The sequence below is a fragment of the Copadichromis virginalis genome, linkage group LG17 (assembly GCF_057382275.1).
Source record: "Copadichromis virginalis isolate Kocher_CV1m ecotype Utaka linkage group LG17, C_Virginalis_male_GT1.1, whole genome shotgun sequence".
Classification (NCBI taxonomy): Eukaryota; Metazoa; Chordata; class Actinopteri; order Cichliformes; family Cichlidae; genus Copadichromis; species Copadichromis virginalis.
The window spans coordinates 16,422,356-16,437,128 of NC_140634.1; the positions used below are offsets into that span (position 1 = coordinate 16,422,356).

The 14,773-nt window shown below is 40.0% G+C and overlaps 2 protein-coding genes across 2 annotated transcripts in view; one reads left to right on the forward strand and one right to left on the reverse strand.

Annotated features, from left to right (window-relative positions):
• Positions 1-558: 558 nt before the first annotated feature.
• Positions 559-6,524, reverse strand: LOC146689182 (calreticulin-like). The gene is made up of 9 exons (XM_085436103.1): positions 6,069-6,524; positions 5,344-5,445; positions 3,715-3,918; positions 3,485-3,579; positions 3,173-3,382; positions 2,712-2,825; positions 2,457-2,600; positions 2,163-2,255; positions 559-1,284 (listed from the first exon to the last, which is right to left on the reverse strand). The coding sequence occupies exons 1-9, from the start codon at positions 6,160-6,162 to the stop codon at positions 1,096-1,098; spliced, it is 1,245 nt and encodes a 414-aa protein (XP_085292229.1). The 5' UTR covers positions 6,163-6,524; the 3' UTR covers positions 559-1,095.
• A 4,804-nt stretch (positions 6,525-11,328) lies between these two features.
• The window catches only part of arhgap39 (Rho GTPase activating protein 39), a 62,803-nt gene continuing 59,358 nt past the window's right edge, over positions 11,329-14,773 (forward strand). The window contains exon 1 of the mRNA XM_085437269.1: positions 11,329-11,466. Coding sequence (XP_085293395.1) covers positions 11,456-11,466 — 11 coding nt within the window. The 5' untranslated portion in view covers positions 11,329-11,455. The remainder of the gene's footprint in view (positions 11,467-14,773) is intronic.

Genomic DNA, 14,773 nt, shown 5'->3' on the forward strand with positions numbered 1-14,773 from the left:
TAAATCACAACACAGCTACCTCAAGGAGATTAGAATTTTTAATTAGAGCCTCCAAATTTAACTCACATATAGTCCCTTTAGTACAGATTGCCAGGGATTAGAGCTATCAATGCAACTATTTGGTTTTTGTCTATTCAAAGCTCGCCTGTCAAACTCAGTCAGCTGATCACGCTGAATGAAACATTTAAAATGTTCAAATGTAATCAGCGACATCAACTGAAGCAAGCTGCAGCCCAGTGCGTCACAATAAATGAGCTATACAAATATGCAAAACAAAAAATAATAAATTTTTTTTTTTTTTAAAAAGGATGCATGGTGAATGGCAAATTAGACTTTGTTTGGTCAATGATTTATAAAAGTACTGGGAGTGGGTGACTTAATTTGTTTTCCAGCTTCTGAAATGAGCATGCCACATAAATAACACACAAATACTTTAATACTTGCACTTCTCATGTCTCTTGCTGTATACACAGATTAAAATCACTCAGTGTGAAAGAAACCGCCAAAGTTAGGCAGGCAACAGAGATCAACGACTGAAAGTAATGAAAAACAGCAAAGTTGAGAAGCTTCAATTTATTAACTCAAAACTGTGTTCACAAAGTAAAGATACTCAATCAAAACATTGGGAATGCACACACGCGCACGCACACACATATCACACAGAGGACTTATGAACAAACTCAAAAACGTTGTGAACTGTCATGTCCACAAACAAATATAATATTTGAATAATTTACGAAAGGATCACCTCAGAAAACAAACAGTGCATCATGGTATGATAGAGATCAAAGTGCACAACCAGACATCACAGACGCTCAAGTTATGGGATTTCCAAAGGGGAAAAAAAGAAAAGAAAAAAATCACATTAAATCAGAAAATCCACGTATATACCAAACACAAGCATAAACAAACCCTTCTCCTATTTGATGGTTTGGAGAGAAAAATGCATGGGAATCAAGAAAAAAATCCCATCCCTCAAACATCCCACCGGAATAAAAGGCTGCTATATGAAAAGCTACAGTCCAGATGGCATCAGCCCATTTTCTGTGTCTGTCATTTGAACCTGAGGAACACACACACACACACCTCACACCGTTACAACTCGTCCTTTGGTTTGCCATTATTGTCCTCTTCTATCCCAGCATCATCATCTGACTTCTCATCATCCTCTTTGTCATCCTCATCATCACCTTCAGCGTCCTCCTTGTTCTTCTCCTTCTCCTCTTCCTCCCTCAGTTTCCTTTCCATATCTTCCTGCTCATCCTTCATTTTCTTCTCTGGTCCCTAGGCAGGTGAAGAACAGTGTTAATGTTTAACATAATGGAAAGTGAATCCACAATAGGGGAGTACTGAACTGTCACCTGCAGTGTGAACCAATGCTGAACCTAAAAGCTACATTCTTTGTCTTCCTTAAAATCCTTTTGTTTTATCACCTGCCAAACTTTTAGTTCGGGTCCTTTTTATGTTAAGTACACCAAGTTTGACTGAGAACCACGAGTTCTCAATAAAAAAACAAGCACAAAAAATGTAAACAAACAAGGTGCACAAAACAAACATCAAAATAACAAGCTAGACCAAAACTCTTTGTTCCATAATAAATTATGGAACTAAAACTATTTCTTCCCCAAATGAGAACCAGTAATCATTTGGACCTAGAAAACAATCATCATGATCATAAATAATGTGCCAACCATTAAAAGTTAGATGGTATAATACTGACAAACTTATTAGGTGAAGAAACTCAACCTGTACTGCCAATATGGAATTTCAAAAGTTGCTCAAAGAATCAATTTGCAATAAGCTGCTCAAGAGTTGAAGTGGCCTTATAGTTAATGTTGCTTAAGCTACAAGAAGTACCATCTTCCCTGTTTAAATACCTAGAGAACTGCTCACATGTGATAGTTTTATTGCTTGTTTACATGCCCCAAACCACTTATCCGGATCAGCTGTGAGCTGTGGAAACATTACAGACTACATGAAAGCTGTTGAGAAGTTATCTTCTTTCTTTGGAAAATGTCTGATCAACTCTGTAAAGCTACATATGCATGGTCTATTTATTGTGTTGCCCTTAATTCTGACTAGAACTGATTTCAGGCTGTATTCTGACAGAGGGTTTTAAATTGAAACCCCCCATTAGACCATTTACATCTAAACAGTCCTACCTTGGTTTTTCCCCAGGTTTCCTTTCCAAATTCCTCTGCCTCTTTCACATCGTCGGTAATCAGAAAGTTGTCAAAAATGGTTCCAGATTTGACCTTTCAATGAAAAAACAAACAAAACAAACAAACAAAATAAACAATGCAATATTATATTGTCGTGACATACAGATACATTATAAATTTATTTGTCTTGAAATAAATAAACCGCAATGTAGTTTCATTTTTACATGAAAGAAACTGTTTTGTAACATTTTATTTATAACAGACCCTAATGGGGGAGTAGTGTAGCATAATTACCTGCCACAGATCCAGGCCCAGGACTCCAATGTTGTTAAATTTATACATAGTAGCATCCTGAGTGTACTCTGGGTTGTCTATCTCAGGGTGGACCCATGTTCCCTTGTAGTCAGGGTTGTCAATTTGTTTGGGTTTCCATTCCCCCTACAAAGGTATTAGAGAATAAGTTACATTTTCTTCCCTTTATACTAGTAAAAAGACCTCCAATAGAAATTCTTCACTTTTTCGGTAAACCTCAAGCAATGCAGCCCATACTTTATACTCTGGATTGGCGATCATGGGGGGCTCCCACTCTCCATCCATGTCCTCGTCCCAGTCATCAGGCTTCTTGGCATCAGGGTCAGGGATCGTCTCTGGCTTGTCCCAGTCCTGGAAGACAGCAGCACTGAAGTTACCAATCAGAGATGCCAATCAAAACAGGACTTGTCCAAGAGTACAAATAGCTCCATCCTGGCTGTTCCAAGAAAAACAAGGAATGGCAACATTAATGTAAGACTGGATCAACATTATCAACCCACAATTGGCACTATTCAGTGTATTCTGGCTGCAGTGGATGGCCTAATGAAATTATGCATTACAACAAAATTGAACAATAAGAAAATGCTCAACGTCATTAACACCATGTTCAAGATTTTATTGTAAATTTGGGACTTTAATCTCAGAACATCTGTATAGCTTTATTGCAAGTAATCTAAAATCATTTTAAGTCATGTTACTTCAGGCTTTGTGTCACTGGGATCGTCAATCTTAGCCCTGTCATCCCAGTCGCTTGGCTTCTTAGCTTCAGGGTCCTTGATCTTCTTTAAGGGCAGCATGTCCCAGTCGTCCTCAAAGGAGCCAGACTCTACCTTCTCATTGTCGATCTTCACCTCATATGTCTGGTCTGGATTCACAATCAGTGTGTACAAGTGGGTCAGCTCATCATCCTGAAGGATGACATGGAGAGAATTTATGGGAAATCTCTAACAGATTCATGGTTTACAAAATTTAAAAAGGGAAATTATTTAACAGTCTTGGTGCATAGCTACCTTGCATTTGATGTCTTTCTTGATAAGATGGTTCTGACCCTTGTAGCTAATTATCACATGAACCTTTTTTGTGCTGTATCCACAAATGTCAGGCCCTGTGTACACAGGCCACATTATGATATGATTATATACCATGATTACAAAAGAAGGACGTCATTTCGAACAGCTCAAAGTCAGATGGAAAAACATCATGTTCTGGTTTCAGGCTTCAGTGTCTCTCCGAGACTCACCAAACATGATGTAATACTGGGAGTCTCCATGCATGTCACTCTGGTCAAGCTCATCGGGGAAGAGCTTGACGTAACCACCTCCACAGTCTATCTTCTGCTCATGCTTGACAGTGAACTGGATGACCAGGGGCTTTCCCTCATTGCTAAATGGCTCAAAGTGGGCTGACAGGGCATAAAAGTGGGCATCCTGGCTGGTCCGGATACCTAGAATGAGCACAAAAGTGATTATTATTATTATTATTATTACTACCAATATAGACTGAATATAAATGCACAACTCTTTCTAATTTCAGTAAAGGCATGTAAAGAAGTATATTCTTAAAATATCCATATGAACACTGAGCAGCCTGAAATGCCTTAAGAAAAATAAAAGTAATATGTCTGTTTCTATAATCGTATGCACTAATGCTGGTATTCTGAAACTACATCTTGAATAGTAGGAACTGCACTAGAATGAAAACCATTGAATAATTAGGGATTTTTCACATGTTCAAGACCCATCCAGTCAAACAAACAGACCCCTGGCAAGCTGATTCTCACCCACGGGCCACATTTTTGACACCCTAAATTTCTTAATTCTATTCTTCTTTTGCACTAACAGAATTTTGTGGTTCAATGTTTCACTTCAACAATGTCAGAGATTCTAAAATCTGAAATAAAACTGTCTTTATTTTGTATCGGAAGAGGATTAGGCCACTAAAATAAAAAGTGGGCACATTTTTTTTTTCTTCTTTTCCAGAATTCTGATAAAAAAGTCAGAATTCTGAGAAAATTCTGACTTTAAAATCTGAGATTTAAATTCTGAGAAAATTCTGACTTTAATCTCAGAATTCAGACTTTTTTCACAGAATTCTGAGAAAATTCTGACTTTAATCTCAGAATTCTAAGAAAAATAATTCTGATGAAAAAGTCAGAATTTCTCAGAATTCTAAGTTTAATCTCAGAATTCAGACTTTTTTTCTCAGAAAAAAAGAAGAGGAAAAAAAAAGACTTGCCCAATTTTTTTCCCAGTGGCCCTAATCCTCTTCTGTACAATCATGGTTTCCAATAGTACCCAAAAAGTTGATGATGGGGCTGCGCTATATAAATGTCCCATACTTTTAGTCAGATTTGCAGCCTGCTCAGGACTTCTGGTTTCAAAGAGCCAAGACAGTGACAGGGAAAATTCTCTGGACAAAAAAGGGTACTTTTGCATTGGGTCAGAGCACTGTGTTTACATCCATGCACTCTATGACTATCAGTCATATTTATAATTCTTCCATCTGTAATTAAAGCCCAATATTAACTATTTTATCAGTGTAATAGAAATTTGGAATGGGGAAAACTAATCTAAGGTTACCAAATGGGAAGATTACTGATAGTACAAATCTTTTTTTTTGTTTTTGAGTATCCAAATTTAAAATAGGTTTGGAATTGGAGTATCAAAGGCCATGAGAGCACTGGAGGCTCTTTGCAGGATATTCCAGTCCTGAGTATAATCTGTCTGACCCTGTGCTCACATTTACATTGGCAAACCTGTGTTAGCTGCATTTGCATGATAAGACACCAACTCTTGGTCTATGCAAATAACACAATTTTAACAAATTAAGCCGTATCAGTTGTGTTTCTAACACAACATAGTATTCGTACCTTTATCAGCTTCAGCATCCCCATAAAAGTTTCCAGCACTCAGTTTCCACTGTCCATAATCTGATTTATGTTTCGACTCGACCCAACGGCTCTTCCATCCATCTGAAACACATTAATGCAACCCCACTGGTTACTCACTGTAATTCCTCTGATTCTGGTTACATTAACACCAAGCCACCATGCACATTTATTACACTGCTTGTTCCACAAACCTACTGAGGACTCCAAATGCAATTACTCAACATGATGATAAAAGTGAAAAACTTTGAGATTATATAAATGAACTCCTATATGCAGTGACAGGGTTTAGAGTTTTTCTGTTTAAAAAAAATTAAGGGGCTCCAAATATTTTATCCAAATGCTTTTACCCATAAAGGTTCCAGCACGGTTCTGCATGGTTTGACTAACATAGGAAAATAGAAAATAGCTGCGCCCTTAACCCAGTACTAGACGACATTTAGACACATTTAACTTAAAAAATAACATTGGAGCGTATGCTTTACTAATGTATTACGCTATTATTTTCAGCCAGCCACTCATCTATACCAATGGGTTCAATTTATAGAGTAAGTTACCTTAAAAATTCCAGGAACATATATTAAGTTGTCTTTAATTAAATTACCAAATAAGAGATTTAATGTGAACTGCCGTGAAGACGTTGACTTTTCTTTTTTAATGCAATCATTCGTGTAAGACAAGCAGATATGAAATGGACTGTGTTCTACCTCCATCCAGAAACTGTTCCTTGAAGTAAACCGTAGCGTCGATAGTTAGCGCTAACGATGCCAAAACTACAGTAATTACCACCGGAAACTTCATGATGCTAGCTGCAGTCTGGTAGCAGGTGGTGAAACGATGAGATTGAAAGTCCGATGAAGGAAACGTAAGCTGAGAAATCTAACAGCGTTGAATCCCACACAGATGGCCCTGGTTCATTGGACGAGCGTTTCACCAATGGAAACAGACCACGGTTTATTTTTCGGGAATGCTCGTGTTCGATCGGAAGGAGATCGGAGGAGGCGCCTGCTTTCCTGCAGTTTTTAGCCAGGGACGATGAAAATGAAAATGTGGGTGTCCGATGGAAAAAGGAAGGCTTAAAACGTCGGTTACGTTATGAAAATATATTTGACTTATGAATGATTAACAGTTGTTTTGGAAGAAGCTACGAGCGAGTTCAAAGCAGGCTTTAAAGGCCTCCGTCTGTGTGCCCTGTGCAGTGATCAGCAGGCACGAGACCGGTTACACCCATCACTAAGCACGGGGTGATGCCGGTGTCGTTCAGGTTAATTAAATTTGTTTACATATTCCACTCTCCCGCTGGCTTTTCTGTAATATAAATAACAAGCCGACATTTTCCTTACTACACCACCGATCAGCTTTAGTTTACCTGCAGTGCTGCAGGGTAGTCTAGCCTCCCATTAAACCCATAACTACAATACTGTGTGATCTTGAGCCACCCATCATCTCTTTTGTCCCACATTTGCTAGGAAAATCGGGAATAGTTGCCATAGTCATAGTTTTCAGTCACGTGATCGATTTGCTACCCTGGGCGGTATCATAGTGCCCAACAGTGGACAGTCACTGTTACTTAAGAAAAAAGTGTTGTTTTTTCCACCTGTCTCGAGCCGAAACCACTTGGATCATGTATCATAAAGGAAAAACGAAGATATGACGAGAAACTACTTGTGATCCATATTTTGCCCTAGCAGCTTTATTTAAATCCCAGAAAGTGGAGATATCTACGTCTGAGAACCGCTCACCTTACACTGCTGCCAGGATGGAAGATTTCAAAATACAGACCAATGACTGTAGAAAACTTTTCTTTCTTGTAATTTCTTGAAATAGTCTTCAGGAATAGTTCTCTTGAAGCTTCTTGAAGGACATTCCAAAGATCTTCTTTGGATGTTGGCTGTCTTTTGTCCTGTTCTCTGTCAAGATAACCCAAAACTGCTTAAGTAATTATAAGGTCTGGGCTGTGGTAAAGCAAATCAATGTTGCATTTACCCAGGTGTAACCCTAACTCTAAACCTAACCCATTGTCAGTGTATTTGGGATCACTGTCATGGTGAAAAACTCGACCAATGTGATGCTTTCTAGATGCTGGACCAAATGCTAAAGGGACCTTTCTGTGATCATAATTTCATACATTTTGAAAGGAATAAAAGAAATCATAAAAGAATGAATAATAAATAATATAATAATAAACAAATAATGGGAAGACTGAAAACAGACAAGCTAAATAATAATACACTGGTTACCTTTATAGTTTTAGGCTGACTCTACAAAAACCAGAAAGACCCATTATCAGTGTATCACATAATAGACGCAGAATAATACCAGGTCAGTGTTATCAGAAGGGATGAGTAAGGAAAAGTGTGAATGTTTTTGCCACAGGGAGCACATGCATTTTTGTAGTTGAGTGTGGAGCTAATAAAGTTCAATTCAATTCATTTATAATTTGAAATTTTCATTTTAAATGTCCTTTATACTTTAAAGCATTTTGCAGCAGCCTTTAGCTGATTCAACATTGTACCATTTTAATTGAACTGAAGGCTTTTCCAAAAGTTTTTAGGACAGCCCAATAATAACAAATTACAATAGTCCAGCCTATAAGTAGTAAATGCATGAACTGGCTTTTCAGCATCTGAGACAGGATGTTTCTGATTTTAGAGCTCTTGTGCAAATACAAGAAATCAGTCCTTCATATTTACCTAATATGCACATTAAAGGACATATCATGGTGAGAAATGAATACAAGAATTCTCACAGTGTTACTGAAGGCCAAGGTAATGCCATCCAGAATACGTATGATCAGACATCATGTTTCTAAGATTTATTACAGGTGATCCAGCTCTTTATGTCTTTAAGACATTTCTGCAGTTTAACTAATCGGCTTCATGGATAGATTAAGCTGGGTGTCAACTACATAGCAATGAAAATGTATTGTGTGCCTTCGAATGATACTACCTAAGGGAAGCATGTATAATGTAAACAGAATTAGTCCAAGCATGGAATCGTGTGGAACTGATAATTATCCTTTGTGCATGAAGACAACTTCCCATGTACATGGATATATTGGAGTCTATTAGCTATGACCGAAGCTACTGCACCTTTAATTCCTACGACATGCTCTAATCCCTGTAACAAAATATTGTGTTCACCTGTATGCAGTATCGCACTGAGGTCCAGCAGGCCTCCCTAGACATGAGCCAACTGTGTGAGGCCATTATTAACCTTCACTATCGCTGTTTCTGTACTGTGATGAGTTCTGAAACAGGACTGAAATGCTTCAAATAAATTATTTATCTGCAAATGGTTTTTTAGCTGTTTTACAACTATTCTTTCAAGAATTTTAGAGATAAAAGGAAGATTGGAGATTTGCCTTTAAATTAGCTAAGTGTGGCGGGTTGTGGTTTGTGGCTTAGCTGTAGGGGATGGGTGGAGCAGGGTGTGGTGTCAGGGAAGGCTGACCCACACAGCTGACCCTCATAATCTAATCATGCCTTCCCTTTTGTGAGTAGACGCACGTTGGCATGGACCTGGAGAGGGGTGCTGTAAGCAGGATGCAGGGGTGGGGCCAGCCGAGAAAGCCAGACACTGTGACCTGTGGAAATTGAAAACTCCTGAGGACAATTTTTGTCAAATGTTTTTGTAAAAGTAAATAAACTGTCATTATCACAGCTCTCTGCCACTTCATGCTAAAGTGTTGTCTAAAACCCGGTCTGTGTGATTACAGACTGGTGGACGGCATTACCGGTGGAGGTGCTAGCCCAGATGATGGTGGATCATCCCTGTGATCCGCTGCAGTAGTGGCCGGCAGATCCATCTAATCCTACTCTCTCTTCTGTTTCTCCACAGGTCCCAGAGGTTAGAGATGGTATACCCAAAAAAAAAAAAAAAATGCCTGCGGATGAAGATGGGACAGGTGCTCCATGTTCCTGGCCCTACAACACTCTCCCTTAGCTTGAGAGGGATGTACCTGCATACCAGTAAGGTTCCAAGGGCCTGGGTCCACCGTAGCCTGGTGGACCCAGGCCACACAGAGACCCTGGTCCATCAAACCCTGGTTCGGCTCGGGCGTAGTTGGAGGCAGAGTGGGTGGAGGTTAGTTGTGTGCATGGGGGTTGTGCATGAAAGGAAAAATCATTCTAACTATAAATTGTTAGGCAGCAAAGGAATGCCATCCTTGAAATGAAACCGCCCCGAAAACTCTGTTGGAACCGGTTTCTCCACACAGCAGTGATATGATGTACATTTTGGCGTCCATAGATGCAAAAACTTTCCAGCTTTAAAACATGCCTCGCTGGAACTCCTTCATAAAGACTTTCTGGCGCTGCATGAGTCTGAGGAGTTCAGCCAGCAGCAGGTGGAAACACCCGTTGCTGAAAACGTGGCCCTCAGAGAGTTGGTGAAATCCTTCACTGAATGAATGACCTGGCTCTCAGAAGAAAACTGTTGTGCTTCAGGCCCGCAGCATGAGGGACAACGTTCTGTTTTCAGGCTTCTCAGAGACATTTCATCCACATTCACCTGAAACTGATAATGTGGTTTAAACAATCAGCTTTCATCATGCCCATTTTTGGGAGGGTAAAAGAAGTGATGGATGCAGACCCAAAACAATTTTGAATATTTTAAAGAAGAAGAGGCGGTGAAGAGCTGAGGCAAAAAGGGCTGCAGACACCCCAGATCTATTGGGTCTGGGGCCGTCTGCCTCTAGCTCCTTGGGGGCCTTGTTCCAGTCTCTCATCCTCAAGTACGTCTCATGACGAACGCTCATACAAAGACACACACATTCTCACTCTTTCCCACATATGCACACACACAAATCACAGCAAAATTGTATGTTTGTTTGTGTACCCAACTTTGTTTTGTTCAGTTGTTGTGTGTTTCTCTTTGTGTGTTCTGTTGCAGATGCAACAGTTACATCCTAGACTTTTGCCACTCTCGTCTTTCTGACCCTTTTCTATTCCTCTGCCACTTTCTCCTGTCTTTCTACAACCTGGCTCTCACCCCCTTTCCTCTACAACATATTATCCTCTCTAATAATAACATGAAATAAAATAAACCAAATGAGCAAATGTTGATGTGTTAACAGGAGCATAGAAACTCTTTACAATGGAAAAATCTAGGAAGCAGGTCTAGGCAGCAAATGCTCTGAATGTCCACTTAGGGTTAAAACGGCATGCACAGATAGATGCCCGCTGTCTTTGTGAAGACACCAAATACATTTCTTATCCTGCTAGCACAACTGCAACAATAAAAACTGGTCACAAAACCATAAAAAAACAATCTCAATTGTCAGCCAGCCTTAAACCCAATTTTAAACCTAGTCTAAGGCATCCACCAGAGGTTCTCTTGTAAGTACAGGATTTAGTTCAGCACTTTAACGGTCCAAATAGTACCTAATAATAACCTACTGTCAGTATATGTCTAGACAGGCATATTTGACATTGATTTCAGATCAGTGAGTGATTATGATGAACTGCTTTTGATGGGTGTGTTGATCATTTGCATCTGTAAATATTCCTCAGGTCGGTGAAACACCACAAAGACAAAGGAGATGATCGTGGACTTTAGGAGGCACACAGTAGACCTGCCTCCCCTCCACATAAAGCTGTGGAAAGCATTGTGGTACTAAAAAGAAGCCCACAGCAGATGCTATCAGAAATGTTATATATATTTTTCCTCTTGTGCTTTTGTTGATAGGTGTGTCATTAGGGACGGTTTCCAGATGTCCCTCGGTAAAACTTGAGATCTTGCCGTTCAAATTTTCTGGTTGTGATTTTACATGAGCTTCGTATTGTGGGATAACAGTGTAGTAAACTGCTGTCATGTTACAACAGCTGACATAAGATCACCCAGGCTGCAGTATAGTGCTTGTTGACGGTGGACTTCCCAACTGCATAAAACGTTTCTCCAGTCACTGGGACCCTACATCGTTGGCGAGAAGCTTTTATGCTGAAAGTAATGGTCGGATGTGTTGTACCTTAATTTTGGCGGCTTGATAGAAGTCTGGAACGGATGACCGACTCGGTGACGGTAACCGCAATTTAGGCAACATGGGAGATGTTGTGGGATTTATCTTGAACGGATTTTAAAAACCGTCGGGAAAATGGCCGAGAGGTAAGTCCAGCAACACTCGCACTGTTTTGCTTGTTGGGGGGAAAAACGAGCACGAACCAAGGGAGGCAGCCAGCCCAGAGATGAGACTAGCAGCCGCGGTTCGCTTGGTGGCTGTGCTTACTAGCTAGTTCGCCACGTATTCGCTCCCACGATTCAAGGATTTCCACGCAGAACATATGTGCGAATTTAGTGTCTTTCCCTGTCATCTCCCTCGGTTGTTAGTTATTCGCCGGGGTGGTTGTATCTGGATATTTGTCAGCGTGGAAGGAGCGATGCGTGGAGGCTAGATGCTGTTGCACCTGTCGGTCTAAATTCCCATCTCTTTGCTGGAATGCTGCTAACCTGCTTTCATAAGTAGATGCTGACAGGAAATGCACCTTATCACTTCGAGAGGAGGCTCGAATAGAGAAATCCTCCTTTGCAGCATCTCGTCCTTGTGATGGATCGAGGCGACTCCCATGGCGCGGCACTAGAATTAGAGGTGCATGGCCCAATCACAGTCAGATCTACATATGTCTCCTTATTCACTATAATTATGAAGAACAACAAACAAACAAAATAGTTTCTCAGCTCAGTTAATGAGTGGTTAACTCTCGAGCGTAGAGAAACCGCAACACCAAATTCCGCCAAATCCCAACACATCAATGTTTTTTATAACACAGGCGTGAACAGCTTTTTCTCATTTAGTGGGAGGTTCGGTGTTCCTATAATGAATTAACCACATTGAGGAAAATCGCACCCCTCTGTTCGCCATGATCAGTGCAGGGAGGTGGGAAATTAACGACAGAAATCCAGCTGGATCAGGACTTGTTTGGTGTATGTGCAAATCCTCCTGTTTCCTCCATGCGCCTATTTAATAGTATTTTCTTTAATGAGGCCGAACAGGTTCTTATGCTGTTCATGTAAATCTGTCTTTCCTGATATAAACAAAACAGGCTGAATTTGAATAGAGTGTAGAGTCGACGTGAATCCAGCCTCCCAGGCCGGTGTTCTTCAGCTGCCAACATCAAAAATATGGATGTGTTTTTATCACGCTGATTGCCTTGAAAGTCAGGGTGTGGAACACATCGTGGCAGTTTGTCCCCAGAACTTAACAAGCTCATGTGGGTGTGTTAATAAATGAAGGCTGGGAATATCCAGGGGTCATTTAGCCTCATGCAAATCATTACTGCAGGTCAGTCCATTCAGATTATTGATTTGTTCAAAAAAGGTCATTTTAAACAAATCTGGATTCACGGGTACAGTAATAATTGAAAGGTTTGAGATAAGTAGTTCTGGACTCAAATGCAGTTGTTCTTGTTGTTTGGATCAAAAGCATCAGAATCTTAGCCCGCTTTACACCACCTTCTTCTCGCCACCCTGATTGTGTGAGTTTTTATGTTTCATATATTACTTTAGAGAACCAAGTCAAAAGAAAACTCACATATCTGCTTTATTTGCTGTATTAGCCAGTGACAATTGGATGGTGTAGTTAAAGGTTGAGGATAAGAAGTAAAAGTAATGCAAACTAAGAATTGCTGCCGCAGTCTTGTAGTTAAACTGGTACCTGTGGCTCAGGTGGTAGCGCGGGTTGTCCACCAGTTGGAAGGTGGATAAATTGATCTCATGCTCCTTGAGTTCTTAAGTAGGGATTTGAGAGCCAGTGTTCCCAGCAGCTCACTTCCTTGGAATTGTTAGTCTGCTTACCTATTGATCCTGCTTATTGGTTCCACTTGCACTACAATCAGCTGATTTCAGTTTGTGTGCAGTAGAGCAGTGTACAGCAGGGATATGGACTGAACTTTTATTTCTACTGCATAGAATGAGAGCCCAGTTGTAAAGTGCAAACTGGATCCAAGACAGAAACGGCTGCGTTATGGTGCTAACACAACTTTGCCTCTTTGCAAGTGCCTGCACAGACAGCATGCTAACACTAAGCTAGCAAGAACCCAGAGGTATGTTAAAGCTGAGTGACTGCTGACCGACCACAGCAGCCAGACCCTGAACTTTAACTGGTAACAAAAGCAGCGATGAACAGTCAGGCTGCAGCCTCCGTTTCTACCATTTCATGTTTCTAAAGCAGAATCACTGTGGACGTCGCTTTGAAGACTCTTTGGGCTGGTTTTTATCTTTGCTTCGTCTTGTCGGCTTTGTGTTTATACCTAAACGCTAAGAGAAAGATCATATGTGTGTGCTCATTAAGATGGGGATTTGTTTTGCTGTGTGGAACTGTAACCTAAAGGTTTAAATTGTTCACTAGTAATTGGGTTATGGAGAAACTCAATGTAACGTAACGAGTTGAATAATGAATTACTTTCTACTGGGAGTAATTAAGTAATGTACTGCTTTACTTTGAATAAAAGTGTTTTGTGCAATCCATTACTTTTTTGACTCCAACACTGATGACCATTGATGTCTTTAAGAGCGCAATGAGAATCAATAAGGAATTGAATCAATAAGTGATATTGATCATGGAATCGTAACTGCTAACTTGTTACAAATTCCCATCCCTTGTCTTCCTTGTGTAAGATGGTGTGTAATCATGCATATGCTTAGGCATGAATGTGTTTCGTTGGGTGAATGAAACGTGTAGTAGTGTTGTATGAGTAGTGGTGAATATGTTGTCTCTTGTTCACTACAGACTCACAATCCTTCTGTCACCACAACCAAAGTGTGGTTAATAATGCCTAAACATAACCATGAAAAGTTAATGCTGCTGAAGACACCAAAAGCAGATAAAAAAAGTCTGATTTAGCATATTTTACAGAAAAAAGCAAGCAGATATGTTACTGGTGAGGGATTGTGTGTCCACTGTCAACATTTTAGCAAATTACAAGATACTGAAGCCGTACAGTGGTGCGGTGGTTAGCACTCATGGACAAGATAATGTAACTGAATCAGCTGGACTAATTGCCTCTCTGAGTAATTATTTAAAGTGTAATAACTCAATTATAACTACAGTAGCCTCACACTTTGTAAACCGTTGTGTGTGACTATTTTCTATGGCCTGGATTTTAACAGATCTTACCACCACCTTGGAAATGGATACTGTTTATCACCAGCAGTGTGTGATGACTTTTACAGGAAGACAAGCAGCGAGAAGTCTTTTTATCGTCAATATGCCAAAAGTGCAACAAAATTATATGCAGTCTCATTCAGTGCAAAGAAAGCAATCTAACTATTCACAAAAATACAAAATTAAAAACCTTTCTAGTAAATAAACACAGTAGAAACAGTATAGAAATATAAATAAATAGATATATACATGCGTGTGTGTGTGTGTGTGTGTGTGTGTGTGCTTCAGTCATTGTGTATTGGTTACACAGGT